At 40.4% G+C, this 23140-nt stretch overlaps 1 protein-coding gene across 3 annotated transcripts in view; it reads left to right on the top strand.

Annotated features, from left to right (window-relative positions):
- LOC124156625 (GAS2-like protein 1) overlaps positions 1 to 23140 on the top strand; it is a 329284-nt gene that overhangs the window by 282986 nt on the left and 23158 nt on the right. For all 3 annotated transcript variants that reach the window (XM_046531275.1, XM_046531274.1, XM_046531276.1), the window contains 4 exons: positions 105 to 212; positions 9386 to 9479; positions 16560 to 16644; positions 18003 to 18505. In XM_046531275.1, coding sequence (XP_046387231.1) covers positions 105 to 212; positions 9386 to 9479; positions 16560 to 16644; positions 18003 to 18505 — 790 coding nt within the window. The remainder of the gene's footprint in view (positions 1 to 104; positions 213 to 9385; positions 9480 to 16559; positions 16645 to 18002; positions 18506 to 23140) is intronic.

Below are 23140 nucleotides of genomic sequence, written 5' to 3'. Positions count from 1 at the left end.
AACCACGAAAAGTAACTAAAACTAGCGTTTAATTTCGCTCAACGGTGGTAATCTTGAATTTCGTATTTTTTCAACCGAAATGTCTTCTTCCTTTGTGTTCGCAGGTCCGAGAGCTGGTCGAGAGGTGTTCTTGCCCCACGCAGTTCCCGATGGTGCGGGTGTCCGAAGGGAAGTACCGCATCGGAGACACCAAAGTGCTGATCTTCGTCAGGGTGAGTCGCATTCCTCAGCAGCGTTGTTAATTGAACGTCCGTCTTAAAGGAGCAGCCACCCTTCAACCACCACTATGGTCTGTCCTTGCATCCACACTTGTGTCACTACTCTCTGTAAAGACCGATAGTCTATCTTGAGTGGACGTTGCCCTCTCCGCGACGATAATGAGCTTTAAAGCCAACGCCGAGCAGACTTTTCGTTTCCTGTCACAAAGTTTCAAACTCAAAATGTTTTTTGTCATTTTTGGGTCATTAATTAATGGGAGGAAATTGTCTTTGGTTAGATGAAACGTTCGGAGACTTACTTTAATGATGAAGCGTAAATTATTGATGCGATTAAAAACCACTCAATAGATAGCATCGTTTTCATTAACGTATTCCGTGATATTGAACTGCTTGTATTATCCTTGCCATCGCTCCACTTACTTCTATTTACATGAAATATGGTATTCATGATCATTATTCCGCTATGCCCTGGTAACTAATTAATGTGTTATTGGTAAATCCTAACTTCTGCAAAATTTTCAAAACTCTCTTGAATCTTGCAGGTCGTGGAAATAGAACTCTTCTAAAGAATACTCGAAATTATTATGTTGCATTTATACATTTTTATTTTCTAATACTAGCTCTTTAAAAATGGCTCTAAGTTACTTAAATCACTGAGCATGAAATCTCAAACTAGTTCCTAGTTATGATAATTATTCCCGTAATATTAAAACTATTAAATATAATCTCGTTCTTTGTCGATGCAAAATATCGGACGAATCGACTTTTCTCGGGCTTAGTTTGACTGACTTTCGTTATTTATTATTATTAAGTATTTATTCTCCGGTAAACTGTAAAACATTTTCGTTGAAGTTACGCTACAGCTCCCTTTACGATTCAGTGCCACTATTCTATCCCTTCAATGTCAAAATTAGCCTAGACCCATTGATCTTAAGGAAACAGTTTCGAATAAGCGGAATAGAGGTAATTTTACACAATTTTCGTCTTAACCATTTCTGGATGCAGTACAGTGGATCCTCAGTTGCAAGACCCTCTTAGTTATACGACGAAAGTTAGTTTGCGTTAACAGTGCGTGCAAACTCACTCTCAATGGTTCGACATTCATTTGTACACTTTACGAGTTGAGCAACGCAAAAAGCATAAATACTCTTCACAGGATCCTCCTCACCCATGGTTCCACATCGGTCGCAATAAATAGAGGCGTTCCAGTCGGTAGGATACAGAGTTAAAGATACGCATTACCCCGCAAGAGATGCACTACGCGTTGAATGTAATCGTTTATTGCCCAAAATAAAGCTCAATTAATTACTATTTAGCTTAATTTCATATTTAATAATTAAAAAGACGCAGGTAAACATTTATGAGTGCAATGTAGTCCCTTCAAAACATGCGTATTAACTATCATTACGTACTTGTAAATATGGTCCAGTGGTTAAGGCATTGGAATACCGTTCTGAAGTTCCATGTTCGGTAATTTTTTTCATAATTTCCTTCTACTTTTTCTTTTTCATAAACCTGCTATTCACCATTATATTCATGATTTTCACTGATAATTTTAATTCTGTGCGAGGAAATATTTTTGTACCCTTGCAACGTCAGATGTTTTCCCGTTTTCTCACTCGGAAGCTTCCTTTGAATTGTTGCATTTTCGTGTCGCAACACGTCGCATCTTTAAGATACACATGTATTTGGCTTCCTTTTATTTTGCATTATTTATGGACTCATTCTTACCTTTCATGTCTAGCTTCCGAATTGGATTTTGTTACAAGTTGAACTTTTAAGATCCTGCGGAATAGGAAAAAACATGACCGGAAAATCTATATACTTTGATGATTAAAATTGAAACTTCTCCTGATGGAACAAGCAAAATTTACCAATAAGAGGCTTCTCTGAAGCCTGTTGTTAGATGAGTGACAGCTCGCTGAGTGAAATGATGGTGGACCGTTCCAAACTCCGGAGGAAAAACCCATTCCCTCCCTGGCTCGCTCTATCTGCATTTCAACGGTTCTTTTCTCCGAAAACAAGGCTTGAATTGTATGAGTCCACAAACCCGTACTGCAATATAAAAGGAATCCAAGTAGAATCTGAGCTTTTCCCGGTGGATAGCATGGACGAAAGGTTCTCGGGTTTCCAACCGGGTCAGGGTCTGCATGGGTCTGTAGTGTGGGCGTTTCCATATTCATGTCCTCCTCCTTCACTTCTGGTGGTCCGTGACTTTTCCTCCTTTCTCGTCCAATTTATTACCAGCCGCTCGCTCTGCTTAGCTGTAGTGATGCTGTTTGGGTGAAGACGGATCTCTACAGCTTCTTTAGTAATGCAGTCCCAATAACCTCTAGTCCTACCGAGTTGGGTACATAGTTTCTTCCAAGTGGATGTTGTGGTTTTCCTGTGTGTTCTACAATCACCGATTTTTCAAATTGACCGAAGTAAATGTGTATTTTAAAAATGCGTCGTGTTGCGAAAAGGAAGTAAAATGATTCAAAGAGAAATATTGGGAAAACATCACAAGCCGTATGAGAACAGAAAAATCTTCGCGCGGAAAAAGTGAAAATCATGAAAATAATTGTGGAAAACAAGCTCCTGTAAAATAAAAATTAGAAAGTAATGTTTAAAAAATTATCGGAGATCAGACTCGATCTTAATATCTAAGCGTAGAAGTCGAACGCCTTAGCCACTGGGCCACGACAGTTTTTGTGTTAAACGGAGTTCTGAAGGGAATTCAAAGCCAAATACATTAATAGCTACCGATCATTGCGCCAATAGTGACTTAAGTTTGAGTGCGATTAATGCGCGGAGACCGTATTCACAGTAACGCGGCAACTGCTCCCTCTTGGAGCCTCCTATAGTAATATAAACTCTATGGCAAAAAGCATAGCCACGCGTAAATCGATCTTCGTAGTATGACGCCGCTGATGAGCTGACTGGACGAGGCCGACTGCCTCTCAAACGGAACACGAATCGAAGCGAAGATTTCCACGCAGGGTGTGCCATTTTTTAATCGTAGATTCTTAATTCTTGGTTAATCATATTTATTGGAGCTTTCATTGAAGTTCAATCGCCGATGCTGTCAAGGCTGTCCATAAAACGGCCGTGGAGCAGCTAATCGACGGTGAGGTTTTCAGCATTCTTATGTATTTTCACTATTTCATGACAACTGACTTATCGCTGACTACTGACGAAGTTTTCGCCGAATGGCAAAACGCAAAGCCAACTAATCAGAGTGCAACCTGAGGCATAAATGTGTCCACGAATCCGTGAATTTTGTATCTGTGAGCCTCGTGGCCAATTCACTTTGGGCTCCTGCGATTCAGTGTTCCTGTATCGCATTCGGCGTCTCCGCTCGATTCGTCGTCATTCCGTGCGCGCGCACCCCATCACTCATTTGTCATTTCCGTCCTCCGAATCCCGTGCCTCCTAGCCACTGTCACTGTGCGATTTGCGTGCGTTTCATGCAAAGTACACGCACACACACACCAACCTGCATCTCTTCCGCCGTCTTCTAGTTCCCCAGATTGGCGATCCCTCCTTTTCCATAACCCATCTGTCGGCGCGCCATATTCTGCGCCCAAACTCACGCTTCGAGTTGTCTGAAAGAGATTCAATGAAAGGAGCGCAAGGCGACTGCTAAGGACGAATTGTGGTGGTGGCCACTCTTTCAATGCCCCTTGATCATCGTGACTCCATGATTCTCTTGATTGGTATAATAAGCGATGGCGTAACAACTATTATTCCATTAATTTTGTTACGTCTAAATGCGAATGGTGTTGCCTATGGTTGTTTAGAGAAAAAAATTGGCATATGTCAGGAACAAAAAAAATACTTTCATTGAGTTCAATAAAATAAATAAATTTGTTTGAAAGGTTGTTTCAAGTGATATACGCTACAATTTGTAATGTTTTTACCACTAATTCAGAAGTATTCTGCCTATTTCTTCGCACGCTGGCCAATTCCTTTTGAAACAACCATACTCATTATTGATATTTATATCGGAATATCATTCGCTATGGCATTGGAATGGCTGTTTATTTCAATTTTTGCAGCTTTTTTTTTCAAATAAATTGCTCGGAGGTAGTAGTGTCAATAAATGTTCAGAATGTTGTCACTATCGATTATTCTGCCTGTTTCTCGAGAGCGTCCTTGCTGGAATTAATTAATTTGGCGCTTTGCGAGTAGACATTATTACTAGCGGACTCATTCATTTCAATTTCCCCCTGTTGCCCGAGATCATTGCGAGATAATTCAGGTCATTACACTTTGGGCAGAAATAATTCACTAAGTGGTACAACGCAAATATTAGAAACATACTCTGCAATTATGAAAAATTACGATATAATCCATCATAAACACTTTTTACAACGTTAATAATGAATGGTGTCTTAGTTTCACGAAATTTTCTTCCTCATCACGGGTGCGCCAGCTGAACCAGCCATCAAAAGCAACCTCCAATTCCATCATTAAATTTTATACATACGGGAAATTACTTAAACTCCCATTTAAAAACTCAGATAATTTACCAACATCATGAATACATTACTTCGCCAAATTTGCTCATACCTAAATGAAGTAAACATTAATTTATCTATTATAGATTTGCTTGGATAGAATACCACCTTTTGTCCTATGAATGATCTAATCGACAAATTAATCCTACCTTTCCCGTGTTATCTTTACGTTTCAGAGTTTGCACATGACTGCCGATAAAACGCAAAGCAGTTTCGCCATATTTTAGGGCATTCATACGCGTCGTTTCCTGAGAGTATTCTAAATGTCTGTCGGTCGTAATGAACCGCAGTGCGTTCTTAGGCGAATAGACGACCCCTCGTGGCACTAACCACCCCTTCCGTCGCCTCGTCTTCATATTAACCCTCTCTCTTCTTCTTGTCGTTCCCCCACTCCCCCCCTCCCCCCCCCCCCCCTGATGACACCAGTCTCCTGGAGCGGGCGGCTGTTTGACTCCCATCCGCGAGGAGCTTTCCTCGGGAGCCGGACGCCGTTGGTCGCCCGCCGAAGCCTCCGCCAAGTGCCGCAGCGGCGCAGCCTCGGCTCCGGAGTGGGTGAGGAGGACAGAGGATGGACCAACTCATAGATTTCCTTGCTTAGATTCCGGGCCATTATCCCTCTCTTCCCATTGGACAGACGCTCCATGTCAAAACTAAAACGCTGGTTATTATTTATCTCAACATATTTCTATTACTTTTCAACAGAACATTGCTAGTACACCTAGTTCGTTTATCAAGGTAGTGAAAATGGCATTTGGGTGATTATGAACGCCTTGATAATGGTACTAGGTGAGTTGAAATGTGGCTGGTTGTTAAGCTGTTGAAATGTCTTGTGCAGAAAAGTTGATCACCGTCTTAATTTTGGCATGGGCATGATAAATGTCCAAACAGCTTATTGCTTCAATTCAGCAAAAACCGTTTTATTTGTCTTTTTTGTCTTTTATAACGAAAAGAAGCCATTATTCGGAAAAATTTATGGACTCTTTAAAAAGGTTTAAAGGTGTTATCAGGGAAAGTTTAGAGTCTCTCTCGATCAATGAAATTCAGATGAGCTCTCTTGGTGCCGTCTTTTCACCATCTTGGTAACCATGAGTTAGATGTATTAGATGTTAGGCCACTGCTCGGGTCTACCTCCCTCAATGAGGTCAACAACTATGTCTGCGTGTTAAATACTGTAATCGTGGATTTTATTGGCGCGGAGGAAAGCCGAGATTAGGACACATGCGATAGCTCTTTCCTCGGAATGCTATACATACTATCCAGCTGTGATTTAGCATTAACCTTCAACGTATGCTTTTTCTGTTAGCCAAAAAATGGAAGTAATTTTCTTTTCGCAGAGATAATTATCATTTCGCTTCCACGCTATCTGTATCTCTTAAATCTCTGCGTATGACGTAGTTGAAGAAGCAAATAGCTTTGATATCACGAAGTATTTAAAGAATCCTATGAAACGCAGAAAAAGGTATCATACTTTAATTGAATCATCAGTCAGCCGTGAGGGCGATGGAAAAGTATTCTATCGAAACGTCGCGTTGGCGGAAATAGACCAGATTGGAAGCCCGAGAAAGCGTCTCTCATAGCGTCACTGGGAAAGCTTCAAAGCCTGAGCAATTAATGAATCAAACAATTATTAAATAATTAATGGCTTACATCGATAGTATTTTTGTAGAAAATTGCGCCTCGTCATTCCAAAAATTATTTCACTCCCTCGACTTCGCAAAAAACATTTCACTGCGAAACGTCGGGCTGAGCGAGGAGCGAAACGTATTTGTTGGAAAGAAAGCCGGAATGAACCCAACGTAGCCAAATACATGGGCAATCTTGACTATCAAAGAAAAGTATTTATTCATGGGTGGTCGTTGGTGTTTTGGGCACAGCGCCGTGACAATATACCCATCCACTTATTCGGAGGGAATTGAGGATGATCCATCCATCCTTTCGCAGAGGTCCAGGAAATGTCAGCCTCCAGATTTGGCTGCCTCGCTCTCTAGCACCGCGGTGGTGTTAGGGAGTAGGCGAATTTTTTAAGCCTGCTGTCTTCTGATTGGCCGAGGGGAAGTCACGTTACGAGAAACTGTCCCTGCGCGCATCCCCACTCGCTAGAGCCACGCCCACTGAGCCGCGAAGGGAAATTGAACCGGCTATAGTTCGTGATGCGCGCGCACGCTCGTGATGGTCGTGAACGCAACCGCAGCGGAATGTCCCTTGCGTTTACACCTAATGAACCTTCCCGTCCCCCCCCCCCCCCCACTCTCCACCGTCACCCTGGAAACACCTACGCGACGGACCGCTTTCATTCTTTAAACTCTGCAAGTGCCCCTCTCACTCATGGATATAACGGTTCGAATGTATTTCTTTAGTCAGGAGTGGATTTATAGTACATAGTAGCTGATACTCAAATAGTTTCCGTTTTCATTGGTGCCTAGCAGTTAATTTCCCCACAGATTTGGTCGACTGTTTATTTATTCTTATTCTTCCACTTTTAAAAAATATAGACCAGTTTTCACTTAAATTTCTAATTTCGGATGAATTAACTCATTGTATTCCATTTGTCTAAAATTATTCAAACTGATATTTTTTATGGGGATAAACGGTTCTCGGGATTCCCACCGGGTTAATTCTTTCATAACGGCCAATTTTTCAAGATCCGTCGCGGCGCTCATCATCAGGGCTCAATGTTGATTCATTTCATTTTTTTTATCATAAATAATCTAATTCGTGAAGAAAGATAATATGAGCCTACTTTAAAAACGGATGATACTATTTATGCAAAGTATATTTGTCGAAACTACTAATTGAACATTGGTTCTGTTAATGAATGGCCTGTCAACGATCATGTAAGTTCCTTGGTGAGCAGCATGACAAAATACCAGAGCGTGATTTGTGCGTGATGTTTTCCTGAAAATGTTGTCGACTGTTTATGTGTTAAATTTGTTCAGTGAACTCCCGCGAAAAGCGATTTTACAGGAATTAAATTTCACTTTCCGCTCGGTATGCAACAAAAAGTTAAACTTAACATTTTTGGTGTAGCGGTATAATTAGAAAGGGAAATGTGTCAAAACGCAACGGTCTTATTATTTCTTCAGCGACGTGTCACCGTTGTGGAAATAAAGAGCCGAAGGCGAGCCAAACCTTTTCCTCGACACTAAAACAAATGAAGAGAGCGAATGTGGATGCGTTTCCTCTCTTCCTCTTCTTCGTTCCTGCCTTTAGATATTAGTGTTTCATTCGCATTTCGCCGCTCATATAGTTGCGAGCACGCATGGGAAGAGTTTTAGACAAACAAATGAAAGCCGTGGCCCGGCATAGATTATCTCAGCGTGTTCGAAAGGGCGCATTTTAAAAGTACACTTTGTTAATTTCTCTGTCTTCAATGAACTCACTGGGCACGAATCACTCTAGAAGATTGAAAGATGACACATCACGATCACGCCTTCTGACGTGCACACCCACGTTCACGGTACAGCCGTCTTCACCCTTGGCACGTGCACAAGAACATGCACGCATTCAACTGCTTCACGTCCCGTGCACTCCATCCCGATTGGACGGTAGTCCAATCTTTTGAAATGATTTGCTCTCTCTGCTTAACAGGACGCGTCACTTCCGATGTCTTTTCATTTGATCCTTAACTATTGCTTGTTTGAAACTTAAGATAGTATGACCGTAAGCTTTGCCGTCGAACAATCAGAATAAATGTTTCCTTGGTTCTCCACCGTGTCAAGTTATCCACGGTCGACGCGACTCTTCGGTACTCGACTAGAGTACGATTCCCGGATGCCTGTAACGAGTCGAGTACCTACCTACCGAAACGTTTCGTCGGCCATGACAATTTGACCCGGTCGAGTACCCGAGAAGATTTTGGAAGGTGTAATTTTGACATTGAAAGAGTATATAGAGTCTACTCTTGCCAAAATTAGTCAGTGTAGCGATCTGTAGTTATTTCAGTCGTGATGAAATTCTGAGGTCAAATTTTAAAAAATTGAGATGCAAGCAAATGCTGACGAATGACGGCCTCCCGTCGAATTGCAGTGATGAGCGCATCGCGGGCTCAACACGTGGTGAGTGACTTCACTCCTATCGATGTTTCTGGTAGCAACCCACCATCCCCAAAGGCAGGCGCCACGAACCTAGAATGTCCGCTGGTGGTTGGCCAACAGTCTAACAATTGGTGGAGCTCCGATTGTTAGACTGTTGGCCCCGCTCTTTCCTTCTGCATTCTTTTCAGGATTCAATTCCAAGAGCTATCGATGGCATATCCTGATTCTTAATTAATCCGATGGTCCAGACTGAGGAGTCTATGTCCAACCATCTCCACCTGTCCAAATCGATAATCCCTTCAATGTGCCTTCAGTCAAGTCTAAATCATTCGACCTGTCTCCCCCGCGTAGACATCGCCACGCTCATAGCTTATTTTATTATAGGTCACAGTTTTCGTGGCAACTGCATTGAGGATGGTCACCGAGTCGCCACCCGAAACGGCGGCTGCATTACATTCACTCACCCGGTGTAGAGCCCGAAAAGAGTTCATCAAGTGCTGACGTGGGTCTGCTCTGTAAGCCCGGGAAATTTCGCGTTGAGATAGCTCAAGCTCGGCGCGATGACTGGTCGAGCGGCTCGTCCTCGGAATTTGATCGTGCACTGATTCGTCTCTCTCTCCTCTGATTGCAGATACTCCGGAAGCACGTGATGGTTCGAGTGGGCGGAGGCTGGGACACGCTCTCGCACTACCTGGACAAGCACGACCCGTGCCGCTGTCGAACGGGTGAGTTGCATCCATCGGCTCCTCTCTCCACGACCGCATCTGCTCTACCTCTGCCCTTATTCCCTCCTAACATCGCGTGGCCGATTCCCTCTTCTGCCCAAGTAGGTTTTCAAAAGACTTTCCTTCCCTCCTACTCTTCACAGAATTCTCATTCTTCTACTTTTGCATCATTAACACCATATCTACATTTTATTTCCATCATTCTTCCACAGGACCACATCGTTAACCACCTGTGATCCTCATGACAAGTCACTTTGGGGCAACTTTTTTACGAAGTTCATTGAATAAATGATGATAGGTTACAATTTATTCTCATTATTTTAAAAAGTTGGAAAAATCGTATCCAAACTGGCGTATTATTGCAATTTTATAATTTTCAAAATTGATGAAAAAGGTGTAGAAACACAAAAAAGTGTTGAATTACCGGTATTGTATTAGTATTGAATTACAGGTCAATAACTAAAATGGAAATTTACGTATAATTGGTTTCTTGTGATAAATAATCTATATCTATCTATATAATAAAAATGAATAGCTGTCCGTTAGTCTCGCTAAAACTCGAGAACAGCTAGACCGATTTGGATAATTTGTGTTTTAAAATGTTTTTATAATGTCAGGGAAGGATTAAACGGTGAGAATATTACTCCGGAGGGCCCATGAGGCTCTGGAATGAACCCGAACCCATTTCCATTAGAAATTCAAGTAAAGTTCGTTATTAATGCCTGCAGACCTTTTTTTATTTCCCCCCCTTTCACCTTTCAGACAGATTTCGTTTTCCACGTGACTTACGGTGAATTTAGGAAAAAAACATACAAAAAAGCTGAAATTTTAGCGTTTTCGGCCTACGGTCCCCTTGACGACCGTCAGTATTGTTTATATCGTTTGAAATCAATCTCTTTCTTGCACCATAAATTATGAATGGCATGTTCAAAAGATATTTATTACTACCACGAATCCCTATTATTCCGACAGATGTGCCAATTGAATGCAAACGGGTTCAATTTCCAATAAGATTGGCATTCGCAATGACAAATCTCAAGGTAAAAAAGATGTCTTTTTTTGGCTTTGAGGCACACCGTGTTCTTCATACGGACAATTATACGTGGAATACTCGCTTTTGCTTGATGAGGGAGGTTCTGCCCCCCCATCGAGCAAAGGGCCTTCGGCCCCCCTCAAAATCCGCAAAGTGGAGATCCTTAGCATGAAATAGGCCTAGTATGACGAATTTTATCGAAAGATTATTTATCATGATCGCGAATGATACCACTTCAGGAATACCTCTATTTAAAGTTTTGAATGAGTCAGGATACACAAGCATCCCCAAACAGCTTTAATATCCAATACAATGCGCAATAAAATCATCTGGTGAGTAGCAGATGACAACTTTTGATGAACAGGATGTTAGAAATGTCATGATTTAGAAGATATTTACTGCTCAATAACTTAGTCACTCAATCAAACGTGATTTTCGTGAGACAAATAATTGAATGAGAAATACCTATAATTGCACTTTTCCTTCATATTCCATCATTCACTGCCTCTGATGCACCGGCTCACGGATAAAATTGCACATTTAAAAAAATTGAAACAGAAAAAGAATGTAAAGAAAAATTAAACGCTAAAAATCATTTTTACCTACCTATCTTTTAAGAAAGGGCTGTTTATATATCTTTCCACTTCAATCGTGAATCGGCAACGTGACAGGAAATACATTATGTGCACTTGTTAACTATGGCATTAATAACAACCACACTTTCGATTTTATAATTGCACTTATCCTCCATATTCTTTTATACATTGCTTTTGATGCTCACGGATAACATTGCACATAAAAAAGGATAGTAGCTAAAAAAGAAAACGTTTCCACCATCACAAACAATGAAAAAAAATCATTTTTACCTATCTTCTTTTAAGGAAGGTTTGTTTACCTTATATTTCTCCTCTTTTCGTTTGAAGACGCTTTGATGTAATCAAATTATTGTTCATGTGAAAAGAAGCCATTAAAAGATTGACTTTTCAAAAATTAATTAGTAAATATCCTACCTTATCTTTATCATCTTTTCGTGTAAACCCTTAATAACCCAATGTTGCTTCTAAGCAGCATCAAAAATGTATAAATTTTCAGCCCTATTTGGGGAATATCAAAACTAGACACTATTTTGTGGTGTAAATTTTTATGATGAAATATTTATCTACCATGATAAAAATGATTTGATGGAAAAATTTCAAGTTTTCAAAATGAAAAATCTTGAAATTTGATTTCTCCCCGAAGTAACTCTGGGTTAGAAAGGGTTAATTCCTTTATCTTCTTTTCCAATTTAGCTCCTCTTGTGTGCATAATAGAGATGGGCAAAAATAATCGATTATACGTAGTAATCGATTATTTGCTTTCGATTATTGCGATTATTGAATCGATTATGGGCATCCGATTATTTTGCATAATCGATTATTTGAATATAATCGGCGGGAATAAGAAGCGTGCTCACTTGCGAGAAATGAAAGCGAGCATATACTTTTCATGAGAATCTATCCTTATATCGTAATTGGTAATTGGAAATTTTGAAAACAATCATTAGCAATAAAACGAATTCTAAATTTTTGATGGGAGAAAATATCTATTGTTGAAAGGAGAAATCATGAAAAATTAGCGCGCCGATATCTTTAGGTCTTTAGCGTGCCTACGAGACGATTAGTCTACCACGCCACAATAAGAATCGCTTCTTCACACTGAAATAATCGGTAGCGCACGGTAGCGATTCAGGGGCCGTATTCTGTATTTCGTCGGTACCGCACCGGTCGGTTTCCCTTCCCAGCCCACCGACAGCACATCATTCCGTACCGACGACGGTTTCCATACCGACGACGGCTAATTCAGCGATTCAGTATGGTCGTCGGTATCAAACCAGTCGGTACGGTTCCCCCTCCTTCTCAAACAGGGAAAATCCGAATATATCCGAAGTTAGAAGTCATCTAACGTGTCTCCACCAATGAAAGAAGGGTAAAAACAAGTGAAGACTCATTGGCACACTTTGTTGTCGTCATTTTAAATCATTTTATTTGCGGAAATTACGAGTTATTGTCAGATTAAGATAATCGATATTGGATTATTTGTAAACAATGCTTATATCATGTGTGGTAGTAATGCTATGCCTACATAATCGAAGGAAACAATATTACAACATCACAATAAAGTTTGTATGTGATGTAGATTGTTGTTGCTGGAATGAATTATTGAAACTATCCTTGAGATCGTAGTTTCTTTTTTTAAATATTGGTTCCGTATATTGCTATTTATTCATGATTTGGTAATATAGTTGTCAATTAGTAAGTTCCGTCTAAATGTTATCAACGGAAGGTTATGCCATTGGCACCGTAGCAGACGAAAATAACATACCATGGAACGTGAACGTAGGATTCAAAAGCAAATGTAAATGTCATATTAGAGGAACAAGTTAGGAAATTGTTATAAAATATGGAACTGGGTGTAATTAAAAGAAGTGTAATGACGAGGAAGTAAAGAAACTGTGATTGGGTGAAATACATATGTTTAAGTTGCGCATTCCAAGTGAGAGAGACTGCTAATATAGCGGCAGACCTCATACTTATTAACAAATATCTTCTTTTATCGTCAAGGGAATCAATGGCTAACGATAAAATGAAATATAGTTGCCTATTACAAATGAAAGAAACTAATACCGTTACGGGAAACTTCATACTTAAATAAAAAGATCTTATTTCTATGTCAAGAGAAACGCCAAATGATGATTGAGTGAAATAATAGTTGCCTATTCAGAGTGAGATAAAGTGATAACATTGCGGCAAAACTCATATTTAATCAAAAATATCTTTTTTATGTCAAAGGAGCAAATAAATGATGATAGAGTGAAAGAAATCCTATTACAAGCGAGTGAAAGTGGTAACATAAATGAGAGAAAGTCATTATATAGTGGCAAACCTCATGTTTATTAACCAATATCTTATATTTATGTCAAGATAATCAATATAGATGTTGACACAGTGAATTATAGTGGCCTATTCGAAGGGGCAGAAAAAGATAACATTGCAGCAAACCTCATTATTTACTCGGTGATGAGATAAAAACAAAATAAAACGTTCAATGCGCACCGGGGAGTTGATGAAACCCACTAGCCCCACTAGTCGGTGGCCGTACCGACACCTTTTTGCTGTCGGTACGGCTACCGACGATCTCTCGCCCTCACGTCGGTGCCGCACCGATCGGGTTCGTACAGAATCGCACGACTTCTTACCGGGAGTCGGTGTGACGTCGCACCCGACGAATCGGTGCCGCACCGATCGGTTTGGAGTTACAGAATACGGCCCCAGGACAGAATCACATTATCTCTTTACCCACAGAATCACAGCGTCATTGTTGACGATAATGGACAAAAGAATCGGGAGCGCCTGACCTTCAGCACACGATTATTTTGCCCAAATAATCGCCCCATAATCGTATGATGATAATCGGTGCATAATCGTCTCAATAATCGTGCGCTGGCTAGTTTGTATATAGTATTTGATTATTCACCGATTCTCTGCGTAATTGATTATTTCGGCCCCATTGTTTCCCTGAATCGATTATGCTTGAATTTTATCATATGATACAATTAATCGATTACGGAAAGTTTTTCCCCATCACTTGTGCATAAACAAATATGTTGCTAAGATGTTTTGTTTGTATTTGATCGCCGCGCCGCCGTTAGATTTTGGTGGCCATTTATTGAACTAATTCCCACACTCAATTTTAAGAGAATAGACGGGTATATAATGTAAAATTTAGTGTTTTCATCATTTTTCCTTGCCGGCCTCGGTGGCGGCGGGGTAACTTTCTCGCCTGCCAAACAAGAGGTCGCGGGTTCGAGTCCCGCCTGGGAAGGTTTCCCCGGTCCAGGGCATGGTTGTTTGTGTACGTTTACTTTTTACATTTGTTGAATACTCCGGTGTAAAATGGCCTTTAAGAGCTGTATCCGGTGGTTTGAGAATAAAATTAAAAAATTAAAATTAAAATTAAAAATTTCAAACAATTTTAGAGAGGGCCACTTTTAGGGATTTGTATGAGTGAGTGGTCGTAAGTAGGATTTATGGTATATATAACGCGTGGCTAAACAACCCAGTTTGTTTGTTTTGGCTAAAGATAGATTTACTAAAAAATATCGTACACTCCGTTGAACTAAGAGGCTGATAATGTTTTTTTTCTAATATTCATAATTTGTGATAGAGATGTAATTTGAAATTTATTGATTACTAGCGGGCCACCCGGTGTTGCTAAGAAAGTATAGTATCCAGACAAGTGGGAAAATTGGAACTGGGAATTCACATGGCTGGATTTTTAGGTAAAAGAACAAAGCAGGTCTGATCATGGTATACATATATAACTGCAAACAATGGAAACTATTATTTCTGTGCATCGCGCACTGGATGAACTTACGTATACCCCCCAGAAAAAAGTTTTTCACCAAGAGCATAGGTAAGACTAGAATCCTTTTTACATTGTTTTACCAGACCGTGTCAAGGGTTTTGTCTACCCAGCAGGATAAGCATTACCCCACAAGTTGGAGTAAATGGACCACTATTCTATTTGGTGCCTAGGGTCTGTTTCTAATGGTAATAATGTAAAGTGAACCACCAATATTTGTTCCTATAAAGTTTTCATGCATGTTACACTGAAAAATACTGTTTACATCATCATAATTATCAATATTTTCAGGCGGAACATCTGTCAGGAAACTTCGAGATTTTTAAATTGACTGTTTATGGTATCAAAATAAACCTGGCCTCTGCTTTTTTTATTCTCTCGAAAGCTTGCAGTGATTTCAGGATGACGAGAGAGAAAGACTTTCTCGCTACGGCCTTTAATTTTTATATCGTTTTCTTCATCATCTTCTTTTTCTAGTCACGCTTGTATAGACACAATCACAAGCATCACTTTGTGTGTTAGAGCAGCAGCATACAATCAAACCCTCAACCATGAGGGTTAAATTTTAATTGGAGAATCACCACTCAACCGCCTTTCTTTTCTTTCTGAGAGGGCGGTTTGTCTGTCATGTTTCAGAGGATTTATATTCTTCACACTAGGACGGATTGTTGTTCGAAGGAATCCTGCCAAAAATCTCCGTAGCCTTCCTAATTTACATTCTGCCACTTTTAATCTGTTCACATTTCAAATCTTCCTCAGCCTACTTGTGACACACAGATTGTCCGGACTTCTTCATGTTGGTACGAACCATGGTGGTCCACTTTAACATACAAAAACAAACATTTATATTTACAGGAGAATTTTAAAGCGACTGAAGTTTATATAGCATGATAAAAGAATCAACATAACCTTAAAAATGTACTGATTCGATTCATGCAATTGGCAGGTGATGACATCTCTAAGATAGTTAGACAAAACATAAGTTGCTTCACATATTCTTCAATTAGGTGAAATACCGTGTTTTACATCAATTTGAATTTTAACTTAAACGTGCCACATATCACGATACCACTCTTGATGGTGCTCACACCACAATATAGTGCCTGCTCTTGAAGTAATTCCAGAGTAATCCGCTTACTATGAGGAGAGGATAAGCACGGAACTGTTTCAGTGGTCCATATACCCCACTATACGGTAATCCCGTGAGATATATTCGTATCCATAATCAGTTTTTGCATCCATTTGATCGATTACCGTGAAAAATGAGATTTCGGCATGTTTTTCGTCTGAATTTCAGCCTCATATCAATTGATATGTGCATTTTGGCGTGTGTTTATTGTAACGTTTTCCTTTCCAGCGCTCGACTGAGACAAATCCTTACGTATTCATTTGTCCGTTATTTTCTTTATCGGCCTCTCATTACAAGAGGGGCTCCCCACCAATTCACTTGCGGACGAATCGGGAAAAGTATTCAAATGAAGATCAGCCGCGCGCCATCTCACTTTCGAGGCGATTGTTCTGGAAAGAGCCTAGTGCTCAAGTATAGTGAATATCGTGATCGTTGAAATCGCTTCACGCGGGTAGTGGCAACCGCTTCACCGTCATCTCCGATTAATTTTTAACGTGGATTTATCTTTTCATTTCAGCTCATCGCAGCGCCCTGTCTTCTAGACTCGTCCTCAGGAACACACCAGCCATTGAATTGGGATCCGCCATTGTACATTACGACAGGTGAGCAGAGCTACTCGAAATATTAACAAGTTGACGTCATAAATACAGACTCCTTGTTTTTGACCACTTACACTATTCCGGAGAGCGAGTACATGTTCTTAAATGAAGTGAATATTCATAGCCAACGTGTCGGACTCGTGTCGAATCCATACTCAAGGCTACGTATAGAATATTTGATGGTGCGACAAACCTACGTAAAAAATTCAACACAAATAAACATAGATACCATAAGTACAGAGAGTTTACATTCCATTAGAATTAATAGAATGTTACTCAATGCATATGTTCCATTTTGACTTCTAGGATTTAGCCACAAAATTTCGAAACATTCTTTAACTATAACTTCATTAAAGGACCTATCCGGAATAGTATACAATGATTAGGAATAAGTCACCGAGAAGATTCTTAGAAGAGTCTTAGAAAACAGATTCAGAATACCATATCTTCAGGGTTGATTCGAACAAAGATTATACTGCGAGACTTAGTAAGGTCATTTAACTGCAGAAATTAAACAAAGGCAGTTGCATTTGCGGAGAGTCTCAACGGTGGAAGATAGATGGAAGGAGTCTATCGCCGAAATTAGACCGTCGTTGCCTTTATTTTGTTATCCCAGAGATGGCTGAAGCACCAGAAAATTGTAACGGGCCTCAGTAACAGTTAACTTTATAACAAATGGCGGGCCATAATATTTTTGGAATCAGGGCAGGGTATTGGGCAATTAAGACCTGGTGTTCCTTCCATTGACCATGGTCCGAAAGGAGATCTATCGGGAGTCCTGAGTGTTGCCTCATAAGAAATACGAAGTGGAGTCGACGAACCCGCCATCGTTTGGCACATCTCTAATGGAGTACTACATGTGATGATGCCTATGCGTCGAGATGTGCGCAGTTTATTTATTTTCCGATAAAAATTTTTAGAAATGGACAGTTCGTCAGCAGTAAACGTTTTCAATAAATCGATAAATATTTTATCACTTTATTTCCGACGATTCCTTAGTTGTCACGCTTCAGATGTTTGTATTTTGGTTCTTACAAGCAACTGAAATCCTCTTAAATGCTCAACGATCTTCATGCGTTCAATAACTCTTTTTTTTTAAGCATTAAATATGCCGATTTCTCCATTCGACTCTAGAGCCCAACAATGGTGGACACAGCCTTTCCCGAATTGGAAGCGTAACATGCGACGACTTCACTTGCTGACGGAATGTTAGTGTCGAGAGTACAACCTAGAGGACTCTGCCAAACGCCTGCTAACTATGACCCACATCCACTTCGGGCAGAATGTCCCCGCGCACGCTGTGATCTCTGATGTTCGGAATAATCCGCCGCCCTTTCTGATCGTCTTTTGTTTTCCTGCAGGAGTCCGGCTTCGCCGCCGCGCACCCGCCGCTCCTCCACATCCAGCGTGGGTAGCGGCGTCGGGGGCAGCAGCGGCGGTGCCGTCGGTGGCCTGTCGCCTTGCGTCGCGGGGCAGCCCGGCCCCCGCAGGAGCCTGGCGGGGCCGGAGGCGGAGCGGGGCCGCGACGAGGGCCGCCCCCGCTCCAAGAGGAGCCGCAGCCGATCCCCCTACCACCTCCAAGCGGGCGCCGCGACCGCACCCGACTCGCGCCGCTCCCCCGCGCGTCGCTCGCCCGCCCGCACCACGCCACCGGGACGCGAGAAGAGCCGGACGCCAGAGCCGACGCCGCGCATCGTGGCGCCCCCCACGGCGCCGGCGGCGGCGGCGGCGTCCTGCGAGAGCAGCGGCGACGAGGGATACCGGAGCCTGCAGGGTCCGAGGCGGGGCGCGGATGAGGAGGAGGAGGAGGACGACGTCACAGGCGGGACGAGGAGCGCTGCTGCGACGGCGGAAGAGACAGATGGTGAGAGTGCGACCTCTCTATGCGAGAGATATGTTCACTTGGAATTGCTGGGCGCCACAAAACGATGGGCGGATTAGACGAGGGATTTTCAAACTCTACTCACACACTAACAAACCTGATGAACAATCTATTGTTTTTACTCTGAATAAATCCTCAAATATGTATTTCTACGCTCAAATTTACATTTAATGCGAATTTTACTATCTTTAAGGCTTCATTGTGAGAATTAATTCCGTCTAAAAGATCTTTGAAACACTTATAAATTGACTACATTTTTGAAAAGCAGTTAATTTAGCTTCCAAAAGGTAAAATATGAACTGATGCAGCCAGAGCTCAAGATATACAGCCAGACATCTTTAGTTGTTTGTGGATTGCTTGCAATAGTAATTGGTTGACCATTCTCTCTTAGAATATCCAAAAATTCCTTAAATAAACTTTGAGCTTAGTAAAGTTAATGCTGAAAGTAGAATTGATTAGAGCCAAAAGTGGGCCAAGAAGCAGTGAGTTATATATATTCCGTTGTCTCCTAATTCAGCCTGAATTTTCGCAAAACTTTTACTTTTCATTTTAAGGTTCGGGCGTCAAAAGTTAAATTATCCAATTTTGAAAAATTTTCGGGTCTGAGAGGCTGCTAGAAATAGACAGCTTTCAATCTGGGGGAAAGTTTGATCCCGAATAAAATTCAATTTTCGGACCACTCAAATACTAACCTCAAAGTCCAAATATTTTACTAACAACCCTAAAATATTCTTATACATGTCTTAGAGACCGCTTTAATGAAATCCGATGTTAAGTTTTCAATATTTTCGATTTTTATGATTTTTTTAATTTTATTATTTTTTAGAATATTAACTTTTACTTGATTAGTTATAAAAATAGATTAGATATATAAATTTAAACTAATAAAAGTTTAAAAAAATCACGTCAATATTTAAGTGGTCGGAAAAAATCTGATAAAAACTTTGCAAAATTATTTTAGCAAATATCTTTGACAAAAATGTTCATGTTCAATGAAAAATAAGGATTTGCTCTTAAGTTTGCATGTACCATTTTCCAATACCCAAAGAAATAAAATGCTGCTTTGAACAGTTAATTTTAACTGTCAAATATAAGATACAATCAAATGTCGTGTATAACGCGAAGAGATTGAAACAGTACAAAATTGGCATTCCAGAATCGAATAATCGAACCTCAGTTAAACGGAAATAACCTTTTCGAGCACTTCATGCACGACATGGTTGGAGCCTCGGGAATGGCCTCTCTACATTTCTGAAATCTCAAAAGCCCTTGTGCAGAAAACTTCACCACTTGTACCTATGAGTAGACATAATACATAAAGCAAGCAAATTTGATTTATTACAAAAAATAATATCTTAATGGATACTGTTTATGTATTAGTTTACCCGTTGCCATGTGGTCGTAGCGGACAGATGGATTCCCTTTCGGCTTGTGATGCATATCTATTCTTTTATCGTTAAACTCCTTGTTACTCGATAGCAGTTGATTGATTTCTTTAACATTATTTAGCTCATTCTTCAAACTTTTCATCGTGAAAAATCGAAGACTTTCCATTCATCATAATTAATTGCTCTTCGGCTATTTTCTCCTAAATATAATATCAAAAGCAAATTGATATTTTCCAAACTTATTCCAATCGATGAAAATTTTAAAAAATCAAGAGGACCAGTGTACTGTAATCATAGTTTAAAATCGTCCGTCCATTTAGGCGTCTGCGTCTACGGGATCAGTGCTTTGCTCTTCTCTCACTTTGACACTTATTTCTACGTGCAGATACATTACTTACCAAGCCGTGAAATGCACGGTTATGCAGTTCAAACATCCGATTACCCAACCTAGTATTTTTTTAAAAACCCATTTCAAATTTTCATTTTTGGACTTTTGTCCAATTAAAGTTGGGGAAATAAGCACCGATAGCACTGATCCATTCTCTATTCCTACGCATTCTATTCTCACTTCCAATGAATCAGGATGCTTCAATTCGCCGTGTGTTCCGCAGGGTGCATGACCACGACGCGTCAAATTCAATGTAATTTTCTGCCTCCGCTGCTTTCTTTTGTGAGCAGTGGAGTGCGGCAACAGGCTTGGTGGAAATGTAGCACCTGGAAATTGTTGACTTTTTTCATGTATTGTAATTATTATTAATATTATTTAGGGAGTGAGTATTGGGGCAAGTGAGTCAATTTCTTATGTGATGGAAAATTGACATTATTACGTATATACTCTTGAGGTTATTATTGTTATCGTCAGCGTAACCGCTCGGGCATTATTACTCGGCCCCAATTTTACTCATCAAGCCCGACTTCGCCCCAACATCGGGTTTACCCACTCTTTCTGTCGATTTGTTTTGAGTCATTTACGGAGGAGTTAACCAAATCTGCAGTTCATACTTGAGTCTACCTGAGAGGTTCGCCCTTTCTTTCCATTTTCAATATCTGAGAAATTAACCACGTTCTATGTTCTTCGCTGATTCTACCAAAAACGTTGACTCTCTCTGTCGATTTGTTTGGTATATACTGCTGAAGAATTTAATTACCTATTTTTATACAGTTGAGCAATCCTATAATTTTTTGCCTTTCTCTCAGATAGTTATATTAATCTTCATCATTTCTCTAAATACAGAACATATTTTATATTCCTCGAAGGTTGCTCCTCTCTTGTCTTTCCGTTAATTCCCCGCCTGTGGTTTATCTTTGTGAGTGTGGTGGTCCTGTGTACTTGTATGTAGTTGTTTATTTTCCCGTTTTGGCTCTGCTGCGGGGTATTCCGGACGGTTGACTCCATAGTGGTCACCTCTATCTCCATTCGGAACGACTCTCGCCAATGCCCTCACCAAGTCTGCCCCTCAGCTTGCGTTTGCACGACCGATACGGCTCATAACTACCTCTGTTGAAGAAGAGTGCATACAGTACAGGTGCAAAAAGTATTCGGACATTACTTATTTCCAGCCACCATTACCATTTTCACGCCATTGCACATGTTCTTCGGATTCAAAAGCGAATGTAGTGTTATCATTTGCTGTTCCAATAAAGGTTTACGTGTTGAAAGAAGGAAAATTTGTTGCTAATTTGCTGTGAATTGAGTCCAATAGACGAATATGCAGAACTCTCGCGGGCAAATAATATTCGGACGCACGGTGCACGTTTGCTTAAACGCGTTTATAGGGGAGTCCACCGGTGTCATTGCTGTCCAGCTGTGGGCGCACGTGCTTCCCCCTGGCTGTGGCGTGGTCAAACGCATCTGTGACCGAACGGCGACCTAAAGTGTTGACAGGCATGGGACGAAAGGCAACTTATAATTAATTGTTATCAAAATTATAATGAAAATTTTCATTTTACTATTACATTTAATGTGGATTTCATAATCGATAAGATTCATTTTCTATGTCCCGCTTCTAAACAGACGTTGATGCTATTTTGTTTTTCTTGGAGTTTAAATTACAACTTGACCAAGTAGTCATTTTTATTCGGTAGTTTAAAATATTTCTCTGGTAGAAATTATCTGCAATATGTTGCAAATCGTGCGTACTGTTTTCGATTGCTGGAATATTACTCTTAAGTTTGCCGTGTTTCCAGTTTATCGGCTGCAATCTTTAAAATTCTGGTTTGAGGCCATCAATTAAATCGATTAGCTGGCAGAAACGTGAACGGTCTTGTTTGCGAATCTGATCCGACACAAAGTCACGGAAGACGCTGTGCCCTTGATGGCCGCCCGCGTTTGATGGGACATGAGTCACTCGTCAATATGGAAAGGCAGTTTTCAGGCCACCTTGCTCAAGTGTGTCAATGCTCCGTAAAAGTGGCTAACGCTTAATGGCCAGCCTTTTAATTTCCTTTTTTGGGTGGAATTGCATCACGTGCTTGGAGATAAGAAACCCAACTTATACTTATATCCATACCGTAATACTAAAATAGTATCTAAGTTCACCCGGTAATTATATATCTTTCGATTGGAAATCTGATAAAGCACGGCGTAGGTATTATCCCTATGTGATCACCGTGGTGAATATCTCCTCCATATTATTACGAGCTGACGCGGCGAACTTCGAACCGCCTAACATTCAATGAACAGTTTAGTTACACCATTTATAAATCAAGAGCGGTTGTACCGTTTTTAATCATATTTAATTTATTATAGTAAAATGAGAAAAAATCAATAAAGCTATGTTAATAAGTATCAAAATTGCTTGTCAGAAAGGCATTTTCTTCGTTGAATCCACATAGGGTGGATCGGAGATCGTTTACGCGGATTTTTTTCAATGAATTTTCTAATTTTGAGGTTTTAACTTGAGAAATGCTGGACGCCGTGGGTTTATAAAGCAGTTAATAAAGTCAAAATTATGTTCACTCAGTTGTTGGCTTTTTGTGTTATTAACCGTAAAAAAATGATTTAGGTCTAAGTCTGTCAGGTAAACTTTGCCCATTTACGGGGCAACGCTAACTTAACGCAACGCTAGACCGCCGCTTGATTGATGCTCAAAATCGTGTAAGAAAATCCCCTGTGAAGCTGCATCGCATGAAATGACTTTAGGCGCGCCATATGTATCTTTGCTTGGAAAAAATGTAATAATGTCTTTATTATTCAAGCGAATGGAAAAAAATGTACTGCGTAAACGTG

The sequence above is a fragment of the Ischnura elegans genome, chromosome 3, assembly GCF_921293095.1.
Source record: "Ischnura elegans chromosome 3, ioIscEleg1.1, whole genome shotgun sequence".
Classification (NCBI taxonomy): Eukaryota; Metazoa; Arthropoda; class Insecta; order Odonata; family Coenagrionidae; genus Ischnura; species Ischnura elegans.
This window is presented reverse-complemented; position numbering and strand designations above follow the sequence as displayed.